Here is a 15,892-nt window from a genome sequence, read left to right on the forward strand (position 1 = left end):
TCCTGGTAGCGCCTCCATGCTCTGGACACTACGCTGACAGACACAGCAAACCTTCTTGCCACAGCTCGCATTAATGTGCCATCCTGGATGAGCTGCACTACCTGAGCCACTTGTGTGGGTTGTAGACTCCGTCTCATGCTACCACTAGAGTGAAAGCACCGCCAGCATTCAAAAGTGACCAAAACATCAGCCAGGAAGCATAGGAACTGAGAAGTGGTCTGTGGTCTCCACCTGCAGAACCACTCCTTTATTGGGGGTGTCTTGCAAATTGCCTATAATTTCCACTTGTTATCTATTCCATTTGCACAACAGCATGTGAAATGTATTGTCAATCAGTGTTGCTTCCTAAGTGGACAGTTTGATTTCACAGAAGTGTGATTGACTTGGAGTTACATTGTGTTGTTTAAGTGTTCCCTTTATTTTTTTGAGCAGTGTATAATGTGTGTAATCAATTAGCATAATTTATCAGAGATCAATTGCCATTTCAAAAAAATAATGTTGTAAGAATGGTAATCTTGTCTTTTTCAATGATTTCAGAACAATAAACATTATTAAAGTGAGTAGTTTTCAATGACTCTATATACATAGGGCAGCAGTGTCTACATTTTTTAAATTGTAATTTAGCAGACGCTCTTATCCAGAGCGACTTACAGTAGAGGGCATACATTTTATTACCTTTATTTATTAATACTGGCCCCCCGTGGGAATCAAACTCACAAACCTGGCGTTGCAAGCGCCATGCTCTACCAACTGAGCTACAGGGGAGCTAGTGACAGGGTCTAAGGAGCAGGGCATAGTACCGGGCGGTAGCCGGCTAGTAACAGTGTCTAATGTGCAGGGTAGAGTAGCCGGCGGTAGCAGACTAGAAACAGTGTCTAAGGAGAAGGGTAGAGTACCGGGCAGTAGCCGGCTAGTAACAGTGTCTAACGTGCAGGGTAGAGTAGCCGGCGGTAGCAGACTAGAAACAGTGTCTAAGGAGAAGGGTAGAGTACCGGGCAGTAGCCGGCTAGTAACAGTGTCTAACGTGCAGGGTAGAGTAGCCGGCGGTAGCAGACTAGAAACAGTGTCTAAGGAGCAGGGTAGAGTAGCGGGCAGTAGCCGGCTAGTGACAGTGTCTAAGGTACAGGGCAGGGTAGTGGGCAGAGGCAGGGTAGTGACTTCATTAGCTGTGTGTGTGCGCGCATGTCTCCTCATTCCCTGGATGGGCCTGTATTTGCACAGCTTTACACAGTCCAACCGTTCATCATCGAGCATCACACAGTCCCTAGCAGCATCCTTAAGTTTGGGATTGGACACACTTAATATATTGGATGCCTCCACACCTGTCCCTCCCAGTTAGGATGGTGAAGATATCCACATATCCATTTCCTATGAGACTGTAAACACAGCCTGCTCTATGCTCCTCTTTCAGGGCTTTGCTGCCCTCTCCTGTGCCTTAAGTTTACTACCGGGCTTTTCCTTCCGACAATCTTCAAACTGACCTCTCAACATTTTCTTTCATGTAGTCGAGCGATACATAAAACAGTCTAGCATAGACCACTTAAGGAGTTTGCATAACATCATGAGTACACCATTGAACATATCATGCAACGTCAACTAATCTACAGTATTTGTACATTTTTTACAGGGAAATTAGTAGGAGAATGAGTATATTCAGAAATATTTTCCCATTTGAAATGTTATTTTACATAGATTATCATAAAACACTCCCGCTTTCATGCTTTAGGTAAGCAACTTAGGCATTCCCATCTAAGGTCTCTGCTGCAACCCAATGGTGAAAAGTGATTACTACAAGCTGGCTATCCAGTCAAGTCCATGCTTTGGAACAGTGAATTGAACTGCCATTCACTACAATTAAACAATATTCCCTAATGATGAGTCCTATACATTCTGTTTACGTCTAATAGGCCTGTGCCTTGCTTGGTGAAAGTTATTATGTTATAGACATGACAGAGCTCTTGTAAGTATCTGTTTGAGATGAGAACCATTATAGGCACTACTGAACAGCAGAATGAACCCCCTCTTATCTGGTTTATACAGTCGCATACCACTTATTACATTTCCTCTCAGAGACCCACATAATCTATTTCCCCTGGGTTGTTTCATTTCCTCCCTTCTGATCTCATTACGTCCCAGTGCCACTGGCCTCTAGCACATGGAGCAGAGGAGTTGGAGAGAACACTCAGAATAGGAGAAGTTCAATGAGCTTCATGTCAAACCCACAGTATCTGTAGGAGAATACTGCAATTGTAATGATTCACGGCTAAAAAGAGTAGTGATCATCATCAAGCCTTTAGTTGAATCAGGTGTGTTAATTATCAACATCATCGATAAATACAAAAGCATATTTTTTGGATGCAGTTACTTTCCATTAGCGACAGGGATCTAGACTAACTTTTTCCATTGTCATCAATAAGTAAGACAAGAAAGAAGTTGGCTATTTCATCTAACTGATTCAGGGAATGCATGATTGACATTTTAATTTGCAACATTTCAAAAAAGGATTCAGAATGATCAGTTATTTTTGGCACTTTAGAGATGAATTTGCCCCCATCTTTTTTTGTGGATATTGACCTAGGCTATATGCTACATAATTCACCACCCGAGGAAGTGGGAAATCAAAACATATTAGCTAGATTACACATTTTAAATAGGATATTGTTGCTAGATAGCCATGTAATTGATCTAACAGTAAATGGAAAGCGGCAATCTGCAGTTCAAACAATAACAAAGTGAGGGATGGGGCTGGAGAAATGTAACCACTCAAATTCAGAAATAGATGGTCAGTCATTGCACCCATAGCTCTATGATATCAAAAGTATTGTTTCAACCATGTTTTGAGGCTATAATAGTGTTTGTTTACAATTACCTTGTTTACAAACAATGGAGTAAATCAATCTTCTATTTGGGGTTCTGATGGGGTACAGTTGAACTAAGCTCATAAAGGCATTTATAACTTTGGATTCTTGTCTAACATTGGGTATATCTCATTAATTTAATCGCAGATTGAACCTTTAAAGTCCTACAAAAACGTTCCATTGGTAGGCTACTTGATGTATTCACCCCAAATCGCGCGCTCCGCTTCATTCTACCAGTGCATCATCTCAATTGCATACTCCGGTTGTAAACTAGTGCCATTGCCTAATCATGAAAATTACAGATGTAAGCAAAATTGCTTCAATAAGAGGAAGGCAATATCGGTATTGGTAATTTATCGTCCCAGCTCTATCCCCACAGTACTTTCAAATGCTGGGAAGAGTTACGGATTAAGAGATTTGGATGAAAACCAAAGACACTGCAACCCTTCAGGTCAGTTTGGGCCTCTGCTATAGTAGAACAGAAGAGTAGGTGCGGTGACCTTTACCTTGCAGCAGTCCTGACAGAAGACGGAGGGGGTTCCCAGGAGGCCCAGGACCTCCCCACACAGCAGGCACTGGGACAGGCCGTTTCCCATCGCACTTTTCCTCATGTTGTCCAGACGCTCCACCAGCCTCCTGGGACGGACACACGCACGGACACACGCACGCACACACACACACACACACACACACACACACACACACACACACACACACACACACACACACACACACACACACACACACACACAAACAAAGACTAAAGTTGGCTATGTACTGCAACTGACAGCTTAAGGATAGTCATTCCCAGATAAACTACCAGCAATTCATGGTTTTATTCTAATTTTCAATAGCATTACCAACCGCATGTGTGGTGTGTGCGCGCGAGTGCGTCCTACCCGATGCGGAGCTGTTCAGTCTGTTCCAGTTCCTCAGCCCTGCGGATGACACTAAGGATGTTCTCCATCTCCTGCTGCTCCAGCATCTGGCTCTTCCTCTGTCGGTCTGTACAGAAGGTGTGGACAGACCAGCCTGTCTGCAGCCTGGGACACAGACACACATGTTGCTTTACGCTGTTCATCAATTTTCATGTTTATTCTTTTGTGTCATTACATGTGGCAGTGCAGGCCAAAGTGAAACATGTTATGTGACTAACACAGGCTTATGCATGCATGTATGCACGCCTTACAAAAATATCTATCCTGCTAGCAAAAATATCTCCTTATATGACTGCACTGAACACAAACAAACTAGTACACGTGCAAAATGTTGTATCAAATACATAAATATACATTGCAGTGTAAGATCAAATGGTCACAATGGTTTTATAAAACATAACTGCCATGCTATCAAAAACAAGTTTCAACAAAACACACACTCAGTTCTACAACAAAAACTATTCAAAGTAATGAAAATAATGGGCACAGGAATACTTTACACAACCATTACATCTTCCCCAGGTGACACAACAAAAACACTCACATACTTAGTGAGATGGTAGAGATTTTGGAGTGCGTACTCACTTGGCTCGAAGGGCCAGCTGCCGGTCGTTGGGACAGACCCACTGATCGTTCACTGTCCCAAACATGGCCTCCGTCATCTTTTGAGAGCTGATGACAAGGGCTGCAAAAACACATCCAGACACTCAGTCCTACTAAATGAAAGGCTACACCCCATCTGGGAAAATTACTTCAAATAGATATTGACCCAGCACTGTATTACCCCCTCTAATTGAGTTTAGTTGTATATACTTGTGGCTTTTGTACATAGATCGCAATAGGAAAGAAGTTGGTATGACATTATCAAAATACATTGATAAGTGAATGAGTACTGCTAGGGAAGAAAACCAAATCAACAACATGATAAACACGGACCTACAGATAATAAACTGACCAATCAGTAAGCAAAGAAGATGGAGGGTTATGTCCATGAAGAGAGGGACATAAAAGTGTGCCTATGTCTCAGCTCTGTAGGGCAGCTAACGAGACCAGAAGTCAGTTCTGGGTGGCTCTTCACAGTGTAGGCAGAAATACAACAGTCTCTGTTGCCAGTTACAACTTCAATAATGATTCCTGCCTTGGGCAACAGATCATCGTGATGGTCACGCCATCTCCATTTCACTGCCAGGCAATACATCCATTGCTTCAGTTGTTTGTGTAATACATTCATCAACAGATGTGCATGTGAAATGGTCCACTCGCATCAGCCAACAACAACATGTTATTGTCCACAAATATGTTTTTTTTCCTTTTCTTCTTTACTCTTGGATTGCACTAACACGTGCTATTAGTAGAACATCAATGTCCAGTAAATGAGTAGCTCCTGGATAAACCCATTACTGATTGTCATTTCAAATGGAAAAGGATGAAAGAAGGCCCTTGTATCCAAACAAACAGATGACATTCTTGTCGGGAGTGTATTGATGTGTGTATCTTAGAGGGCAATGCAAAGGTAAAAGCATTTGTCTCTGTGAAGTAGAGCAAAGGCAGCTATTTATCACAGGCCCAAACAATGAGTCACCCAGTTCTCTGGTATGTGGGCACACATGCAAACAACCATTACAGCTGATTTCACCCTGCTGGAAAATGGTTTGCTTTACTGAGTACTGTTACCAGACTATCAATAAGGAATTATAAGCACTGTGGAAAACATCTGCCTACTTCCCTCATAGGGGAGGACAGCACATGCACACACACAACATTCATTCACATTGTGTAACCTCATTTTATCATGTCAATATCCAAGTCACTGTCCTAATTTCTAAGTGTTGTTGGGACACAGCAAGGGTCTGAGTGCCCCACTCTCATTTGCTCGAAGAGGGGTTTACAATTTAAATCATGCATTCTTTGATTCTGCTCCACCTCTCGTTCCCCCACTAACAAACACACTACTGTAGATGCAGAGCCCCTGGTGTAAAGGGTAATGCTCCCCTTCTCTAACCACATGTAGGCCTACTTCTCTCCCAACGGAGACCGGGGTTCAATCACTGCACCAACCCTTCAAGCTATTTTTCCCAATTGATTGTATCTCTCTGGCATTTAAAATTGGTCTCAAAGTGAAAATACTTATGATTATTTTATTTATTTTTATGTTTAAATTCCATTAAAAAACAACACTGATAACCTGTATAATGTGATGGACTTTATAAATTGATTTGGGCATGAGCTAAACATCTGCAGAGTCGTTTACAGCAAACGTAATCTCCACAAAATGTATATCCCTGTGCGCAGGTCGTTAATCTGTTGGATTGAATCCAATGCCGGCCTCGGGCTACATCTCAGTAGGCAAAAATAGAAACCTCGCCTTGCTTTTTCTCTTTCATTACCACTAATCGTAAAAGACAGGGACACAGATATCATATAGGCTTCTGTTAATTGACCAGGACAGAAGCCACTTTAGACAATTTAAATATATATTTTATGAACATTTTTTTTTTTTACTCTTTCCCTCGCTAACACGTACAACCTTCCTACCACGAATATTCTCTGGCTATAAACCTAAAACACCATGTCACAGAGATGCCACCGTGTTCTTGTTTATGGCTGAGCAATTAAATCTATTTACCTTTCCAACCCACCTAATGGCCTTTGTTCAACACTAGTGGTCTGGTCTCAGCCCCGGCTGACTGCATTAAGTACGGCTAGAGCACAGCAAACAAAAACAGCAGAATTCATTAGGACACAAACACGTTTACAGGCTTCAGATTGAATTTGCCAAATCAGTGAGATAAAACTTTACATCTACATCAAGTTTCATAGTGCTCACAAACTTCCCTATTTGGCCCTGTAACATGTACATAAACAATTTAAGAAGAAAATAGAGTATTGTCAGCTTGTTCAATCAGGTAATTCAATTATGTATGTGCATACAGAGATATGCTCAATCTATAACACACTGCCTTGTGATATACTTCAAAGTGCACTTTTTCCAACGAATTGGCTATGAAACAGAGCAACATTAAAGCAGTCATCGTCGGCTCTTATCTGGCAGTAATAACTGACTGATTTCCAGCACACGTCTCAACCTTATCAAACAGTCTTTCCATTACATAAACTACAGGGATCTATCTAGCTCTGGGGCAATCGCTCTCTGCACCTTTTCAAGGGGAAAACCTGCCTTGGCACAAAGCTGTTGGCAAACAGTCAAAAGAAGGGAGAGAAACTGTTTACCTGTAAAATTTCCCCCCTTCCTTTGAACGAGCGAGAGCTATGAGAGCCAGTTATATCGCTTTGCTGCGGGCTAGGCCTGTGAACAAACAAAAGGCAAGAGCGAGGAAAAGAAGGAAACAGTGAAGTCAGGGGTTTAGCTCTCAGTCGTAGTTCACAGCCTGCCTGCCTTGTCTGACAGGCTGGTCACATGACAGGAGAACAATTCCCCACAGAAACATCCTGTTCCTTCCAGATGAATGCACTGTAAGTCACTCTGACTTATAAGAGTGTCTGTTAAATGACTAATGTAAATGTAAAACAGACTTCTGTGATTGACTAGGATAACAAAAGCAGTGCCATGGCTCTCCACCCAATGCAAGCACACAGGAAAAGGCTAACATGGTTACCATTGACATGCTTTTACCAACAATTCTGAGAGTCTCCTTTATCTTATTTGGGGAGGGCCCTTTGTGCATAATTCAAGTCATTGAAATTAAATGTGACAGTGTTGTTTTCAATTGCTGTAACTCGTCTGTTGTAATAATGTGTATGCCCTGGCTGATTGAGGTTGAATGTGAACTCTACCAGAGGACCCACTCCTCATTATTCTCAAAATCTATTTGGTCCCATGTGGCTCAGTTGGTAGAGCATGGTGTTTGCAACACCAGGGTTGTGGGTTCGATTCCCACGGGGGACCAGTACAGAGAGAAAATGTATGCATTCACTACTGTAAGTCGCTCTGGATAAGAGCGTCTGCTAAATGACTAAAATGTAAATGTAGACTGAATGAATACATTTGTTTATGTGGCCCATTCAAAACATGCTGTTTTTAGCGTATAGAACAGCATGAAGCAATTGCCATCAAAATCTTACCAGGTGGGATATAAAAAGTGATACAAATGTGATGCCCCCCCATTGAAAATGCCTACTTGCCTAGAGTTCATGTGTAGCACAGGTTTAACAGTCATGCATCTGATATATTGCTAATCTACCTGCTTGTTTTTAGGCGACTTTAGAGTGGCACGTTTCTAGTGACAACTTTACTTATACAGTCTGTCCCTACACAGGATTCAGTGTCTCTTGTGGTTTCTGTACTTGTTAATTTAGGCGGCAAGTAGCCTAGCAGTTTGGGCATTGGGCCAGTAACCAAAAGGTTGTTGGTTTGAATATCTGAGCTGACAAGGTGAAGAATCTGTCGATGTGCCCTTGAGCAAAGCACTTAACCCTAATTTGCTCCAGGGATGCTGTTCTACTATGGCTGACCCTGTAAAACAACACATTTCACTGCATCTATCTGGTATGTGACAATCCAAAATACATCTAATTATGTCTTTGATGCATTTTCTGTGCTGTAAACTTTTCTTTGAAGTTACAAAGTATTGACATGTTGTGCTCAAATCTTCAGTCAGCTATTTCATTAATGAAAGGAACTTCAGGCCAAGGTGAATGTTTGTATGCATTTAGTTATTATGCATAAAGTATGTGCCATGAATTGTAGCTCACAGAAAACATTGCTTTAGTTTGAAATACTATGAAGAGGTCATTTCTCTACCGAGGTAAAGTTGGTTTTATATTCACACATTCAGACATTCAACAGACATCCTTACGTCATTACGAAAGGGTTTTCTAATGATCAATGACATTCATAAGACATTCGCCAAAAGCCATTTACAAATGTAAAAATCAATAACTAATTCACTGTTTGTCACAGAAACATCAAACAAGGTATGATTTATTCTAGAAATGTCTAGTATACTTTTACAACCTTTGCTTTGAGTAAACATTCCAGTTTTGATTTGATAGAAATACATAACATTTATAAAATGCCATTTAAAGCTATATAAATCAATAACGTTTTCACTGATTATGACAGAAAACTCTAACTAGGGATGATTTATTCTATGAATGTCTAGCATACTTTTACAAACTTTTGTTTTGAGTAAACATTCCAGTTTTGATTTGATATAAATACGTAAAATCTATAAAATGTCATTTAAAGAAGTATAAATCAATAACTAATTCACCGTTTGTCACAGAAACATCAAACTAAGTACGATTTAACCTATAAATGTCTAGCATACTTTTACACCTTTGTTTAGTGGAAAAATTCCAGGTTTTAATTTGATAGAAATACATAAAATCTATATAATGCCATTTTAAACTGTATAAATCAATAACTAATTCAACGTTTTTCACAGAAACATCAAACTAGGTATGATTTATTCTATAAATGTCTAGCATACTTTTACAACCTTTCTTGAGCAAAAATTCCAGTTCTGATTTGATAGAAATACATAACATCTATAAAATGCCATTTTAAATTGTATAAATCAATAACTAATTCACCATTTGTCACGGAAACATTAAACTACGTATGATTTATTCTATAAATGTTTAGCATACTTTTACAACCTTTGTTGAGGAAAAATTCCAGTTTTGATATTATAGAAATACATAAAATCAATAAAATGTCATTTAAAAGTGTATAAATCAATAACTAATTCACCGTTTGTCACAGAATCATCAAACAAGATATGATTTATTATACAAATGTCTAGCATACTTTTAAAACCTTGTTGTGAATACAAATGCCAGTTTTCATTTTATAGAAATACATGAAATCTATAAAACATCAAACAAGGTGTGATTTATTCTATAAATGTCTAGTGTGCTTTTACAACCTTTGTTTTGAGTAAAAATCCCAGTTCTGTTGACGTTGAGACTGGTGTTTTGCGGGTACTAATTAATGAAGCTGCCAGTTGAGGACTTTTCTCAAACTTGACAATCAAATGTACTTGTCCTCTTGCTCAGTTGTGCACCGGGGCCTCCCACTCCTCTTTATATTCTGGTTTAAGCCAGTTTGCGCTGTTCTGTGAAGGGAGTAGTACACAGCGTTGTACGAGATCTTCAGTTTCTTGGCAATTTCTCGCATGGAATAGCCTTCATTTCTCAGAACAAGAATAGACTGACGAGTTTAAGAAGAAAGTCCTTTGTTCTGGCCATTTTGAGCCTGGAATCGAACCCACAAATGCTGTTGCTCCAGATACTCAACTAGTCTAAAGAAGGCCAGTTTTATTGCTTCTTTAATTAGAACAAGCTTTAATCAGAACAGTTTTCAGCTGTGCTAAAATCATTACGAAAGGGTTTTCTAATGATCAATTAGCCTTTTAAAATTATAAACTTGGATTAGCTAACACAACGTGCCATTGGAACACAGGAGTGATGGTTGCTGATAATGGGCCTCTGTACGCCTACGTAGATATTCCATTAAAAAAATCAGCCGTGTCCAGCTACAAAAGTCATTTACAACATTAACAATATTTACACTGTATTTCTGATCAATTTGATGTTATTTTAATAGACCAAAAATTTGCTTTTCTTTCAAAAACAAGGACATTTCTAAGTGACCCCAAACTTTTGAACGGTAGTGTATGTTATGGTTCACTCTTATATGACTGAAGATGCAGAATTATATGCCAGGCACCTTCTAATAGTGTACAACAGACTCGTTAAAACTTTAACCACACACCCTCTAGATGGACTACATGCCATCAATTAAATCAAAACTGTATTTTTTACTTAAAACAAAAGTTGTAAAAGTATGCTAGGTATTTATAGAATAAATCACCTTGTTTGATGTTTCTGTGACAAACAGTGAATTCATTATTGATTTATACATTTTAAAATGGCATTTGATAGATTTTATGTATTTCAATCAAGTCAAAACTGGAATTTTTACTCAAAACAAAGGTTGTTAAAGTATGCTAGACATTTATAGAATAAAGCAAACCTAGTTTGATGTTTCTGTGACAAACGGTGCATTAGTGATTGATTTACATAGCTTTAAACTTGAATTTTATAGATTTTATGTATTCCTACAAATCAAAACTGGATTTTTTCCTCAAAACAAAGGTTGTAAAAGTATGCTAGACATTGATAGAAAATATCATACCTAGCTTGATGATTCTGTCATAATCAGTGAAAACGTTATTGATATATGTATATATATATTATATATATATATATATATATATATATATACATACAGTTGAAGTCGGAAGTTTACATAGACTAAGGTTGGAGTCATTAAAACTTGTTTTTCAACCACTCCACAAATTTCTTGTTAACAAACTGTAGTTTTGGCAAGTTGGTTAGGACATCTACTTTGTGCATGACACAAGTCATTTTTCCAACAATTGTTTACAGACAGATTATTTCACTTATAATTCACTGTATTACAATTCCAATGGGTCAGAAGTTTACATACACTAAGTTGGAAAATTCCAGAAAATAATGTCATGACTTTAGAAGCTTCTGATAAGCTAATTGACATAATTTGAGTCAATTGGAGGTGTACCTGTGGATGTATTTCAAGGCCTACCTTAAAACTCAGTGCCTCTTTGCTTGACATCATGGGAAAATCAAAAGAAATCACTAAAAAATTGTAGACCTCCACAAGTCTGGTTCATCCTTGGGACAAACAATAGCAAAGGACCTTGTGAAGATGCTGGAGGAAACAGGCACAAAAGTATCTATATCCACAGTAAATCGAGTCCTATATCGACATAACCTGAAAGGCCGCTCAGCAAGGAAGAAGCCACTGCTCCAAAACCGCCATAAAAAAGCCAGGCTATGGTTTGCAACTGCACATGGGGACAAATATCGTACTTTTTGGAGAAATGTCCTCTGGTCTGATGAAACAAAAATAGAACTGTTTGACCAAAATTACCATCGTTATGTTTGGAGGAAAAAGGGGGTCGCTTGCACGCCGAAGAACACCATTCCAACCATGAAGCATGGGGGTGGCAGCATCATGTTGTGGGGGTGCTTTGCTGCAGGAGGGACTGGTGCACTTCACAAAATAGATGGCATCATGAGGCAGGAAAATATGTGGATATATTGAAGCAACATCTCAAGACATCAGTCAGGAAGTTAAAGCTTGGTCGGAAATGGGTCTTCCAAATGGACAATGACCCCCAAGCATACTTTCAAAGTTGTGGCAAAATGGCTTAAGGACAACAAAGTCAAGGTATTGGAGTGGCCATCACAAAGCTGGGCAGAACTGAAAAAGCATGTGCGAGCAAGGAGGCCTACAAACCTGACTCAGTTACACCAGCCCTGGCAGGAGGAATGGGCCAAAATTCACCCAACTTACTGTGGGAAGCTTGTGGAAGGCTACCGAAAATGTTTGACCCAAGTTAAAGAATTTAAAGGCAATGCTACCAAATACTAATTGAGTGCATGTAAACTTCTGACCCACTGGGAATGTAATGAAAAAAAATAAAAGATGAAATAAATAATTCTCTCTACTACTATTATGACATTTCACATTCTTAAAATAAAGTGGTGATCCTAATTGACCTAAGAAAGGGAATTTTTACTAGGTTTAAATGTCAGGAATTGTGAAAAACTGAGTTTAAATGTATTTGGCTAAGGTGTAAACTTCCGACTTCAACTGTATATATATTTTTTTAATTCCATTTTATAGATGTTGTGGCATTTCTATCATATCAGAACTGGAATGTTTACTCAAAGCAAAGGTTGTAAAAGTACACTAGACATTTATAGAATAAATCACACCTTGTTTGATGTTTCTCTGACAAACAGTGAATTCATTATTGATTTATACAGTTTAAAATGGCATTTGATAGATTTTATGTATTTCTATCAAGTCAAAATTGCAATTATTTTTTACTCAAAACTAAGGTTGTAAAAGTATGCTAGACATTTATAGAATAAATCATACCTAGTTTGATGTTTCTGTGACAAACGGTGAATTAGTTATTGATTTACACATCTTTAAAATTGCTTTTATAGATTCTATGTATTTCTATAAAATCCAAACTGGCATTTGTATTCACAACAAAGGTTTTAAAAATATGTTAGACATTTATAGAATAAATCATATCTAGTTTGATGATTCTGTCATAATCAGTGAAAATGTTATTGATATATATATTTTTAATGCCATTTTATAGACGTTAATGTATTTCTATGAAATCAGAACTGCAATGTTTACTCAAAGCAAAGGTTGTAAAAGTACACTAAACATTTATAGAATAAATCCTGCCTAGTTTGATGTTTCTGTGACAAACGTTGAATTAGTTATTGATTTATACTTCTTTAAATGGCATCTTATAGATTTGATGCATTTTTTTCAAATCAAAACTGGAATGTTTACTAAAAACAAAAGGTTGTAAAAGTATGTTAGACATTTATAGAATAAATCATACCTAGTTTGATGTTTCTGTAACAAACGTTGAATTAGTTATTGATTTATACATTTTTAAATGGCTTTTGGCAAATGTCTGTTGAATGTGTGATGAATGTCCAAATGTGTGAATATAAAACCATCTTTACCTCGGTCATTTCTCTTACCTGTGTGTGTCCGCAGATGGAGGTCAATAGTGGATCCGTGCAGGTTTTCCCTCTCTCTGCTCCAGCTGCTCCTGGAACTTGACGTGAACTCGGCACAAAAACACCTGTCTGGTACAATGAAAACACATCCAATTCAGGGAGGCTTTGGAGTGGACTTCTGTGCTGTTTCCTCTTGTCAATTTATTAGAAGGGATATGGGAAAGACCATTTCTAGTGTCACAGGGAGCAAACGTGGGAGCAAATGTGTCGTTAGCTTGGCACAGTGGACGAGTGGTTCAAGTTATCTGGTGGCGGCTGCTTCCCCCACCCACCCACTAGAAAAAGTCATTAACCCACGTGTGCTTTGCTCTCCACCGCAAACAGCAGCCTCTCTCTGGGCTTATGGAAATGGGAGAGAGAGAGAGAGGATTGTATGGCAAGTGTTCTAGTTCAGTGTTCGACCAGAGTTCTGTGGCATAATAGACATATTTACATTTTCCATTATAAAGCCATTGCTGTCTCATCATAATTGTGTATAATGCAAATATTGTATTTAGTGTCCACAAATGTACATTTAACATTCAACAATGTATTTAATATATGTTCATTTCTTAATACTCATACTTTGAGGCATTAAATACAATCATTGCATTATACACAATTATGATGACCATATGCTTTACAATCAATTTGAGACAAATAGGATAAAGGTGTGATGACCATTCAGGATTGAAACCGCTAAAAACTAAATTTAATCATGCATAGGTCAACTTCATTATAAGGGACCAAAAGTCTCGAAGCAACTAAAGGGCAAGCATCTCTAATGACAACAGAGGACATCTGTCACACACTCTCAATCACTCACCTCTCTGGAAAAACATTGGCCAAGTCAGTTGCATTATGTCTTTACATCTACAGTAACCACTCAGATCAGAGGGGTAGGTAGGTTTACTGTGGATCTGTTTCAGAAGGCATGATGTCTGGAGGGTGGGCTTACTGTGGAACGGTTTCAGCAGACATTATAAACGAACGCCTACCACGCGTGCTCCCTGGAATTGTAGCAATATAGCCTATCAATTAAATGTTGTTTACTAAGTAACGCACAGTCAAAAGATTTACACAGGATGTAGTGATCATAAAATAGTGCCTATATCTATGAGAACCAAGGTTCCAAAAGATGGGCCTAAAATATTGTATAAGAGATCATAGAAAAGTTTTTGCTGTTACTCTTATGTGGATGATTCCAATTACTGATACACATGCACCTGTTAAGAAACTGACTGTTAGAACTGTTAAGGCTCCATGGATTGTTGAGGAAATGAAAAGCTGTATGGTTGAAAGAGACGTGGCTAATAAGCCTGGCTGAACATCTAACTGGCTGACTTACTGCAAATTGAGACATTATGTGACTAGAAACTGTATTATAAAGCCAAGATCAATGACATAATGAATTATGGAAAAAAATGTTGGCGTACTTTAAATGAAATTATGGACAGATAGACAAATTCAACTCCATCTTTCATCAAATCAGATGGCTTATTCATCACAAAACCATTTGATGTTGTCAATTATTTGAATGATTACTTCATTGGCAAAGTGGCAAACTTAAGCAGGAAATACCAACAACGAACAGTGAACAATCATATTCATGCAGAAAAAAACAAATAATGAAAGAAAAGCATTGTAAGTTTGATTTTTGTAAAGTGTGGGACAGATACAAAATAATTGTTATCGATCAATAATGACAAACCTCCTGGCATTGCCAACTTAGATGGAAGGCTACTGAGGATGGTAGCTGACTATATGGCCACTCCTATCTGTTATATCTATATTTTTGTCCTCAGGCCTGAAGGGAAGCCAAAGTCATTCCGCTATCCAAGAGTGGTAAAGTGTCCTTTACTGGTTCTAACAGCAGACCAATCAGCTTGCTGCCAGCTCTTATCAAACTGTTAGAAAAGATTGTGACCAAATACAATGCTATTTTCTCTGTAAACAAATTGACAACAGACGTTCAGCAAGCTTATAGAGAAGGGCACTAAACATGTGATGCACTGACACAAATGACTGATGATTGGTTGAAAGAAATCAATAAGAAGATTGTGGGAGCTGTACTGTTAGATTTCAGTGCAGTCTTTAATATTATTGACCATAATCTTTTGTTGAGAAAATATATGTTTCATGGCTTTTTAACCTCTGGCATATCGTGGATTCAGAGCTATCTATCTAATACAACTCAGAGGGTTTTATTTAGTGTTAGCTTCTCTAATGTCAAACATGTAGGCTGTGGTGTACAGCAGAGTAGTTCTGTAGGCCCTCTATTTTTTAAAATATATTTTTACCAATGACATGCCACTGGTGTTACCTTATACTGTAAACTGTCATGGTAAAAACATATAGATTCAATGGTTGTAAAGACGGGGAAAGATCTGTCCGTAATAAAGAGATGTTCTGCTTTTTTGACACCACACTCCAGAAAACAAGTCCTGCACACTTTAGTTTTGTCTTATCTTGATTATTGTCCAGCCATGT

The 15,892-nt window shown here is 38.4% G+C and overlaps 1 protein-coding gene across 4 annotated transcripts in view; it reads right to left on the reverse strand.

The window, feature by feature from the left end:
* The window catches only part of LOC106603748 (rab effector Noc2), a 103,008-nt gene extending 89,342 nt beyond the window's left edge, over positions 1–13,666 (reverse strand). The window contains exons 1-6 of one of the 4 annotated variants that reach the window (XM_045717288.2): positions 13,385–13,666; positions 7,028–7,103; positions 6,436–6,498; positions 4,382–4,481; positions 3,758–3,901; positions 3,365–3,494 (exon numbers count right to left, since the gene is read on the reverse strand). In XM_045717288.2, coding sequence (XP_045573244.1) covers positions 3,365–3,494; positions 3,758–3,901; positions 4,382–4,458 — 351 coding nt within the window. In that variant the 5' untranslated portion in view covers positions 4,459–4,481; positions 6,436–6,498; positions 7,028–7,103; positions 13,385–13,666. Of the gene's footprint in view, positions 1–3,364; positions 3,495–3,757; positions 3,902–4,381; positions 4,482–6,422; positions 6,499–7,027; positions 7,104–13,384 lie in introns of all 4 variants that reach the window. The other 3 variants (XM_014197805.3, XM_082974720.1, XM_045717289.2) reach the window with 3 other exon arrangements.
* Positions 13,667–15,892: the final 2,226 nt, after the last annotated feature.

The sequence above is a fragment of the Salmo salar genome, chromosome 04 (genome assembly GCF_965601325.2).
Source record: "Salmo salar chromosome 04, fSalSal1, whole genome shotgun sequence".
Classification (NCBI taxonomy): Eukaryota; Metazoa; Chordata; class Actinopteri; order Salmoniformes; family Salmonidae; genus Salmo; species Salmo salar.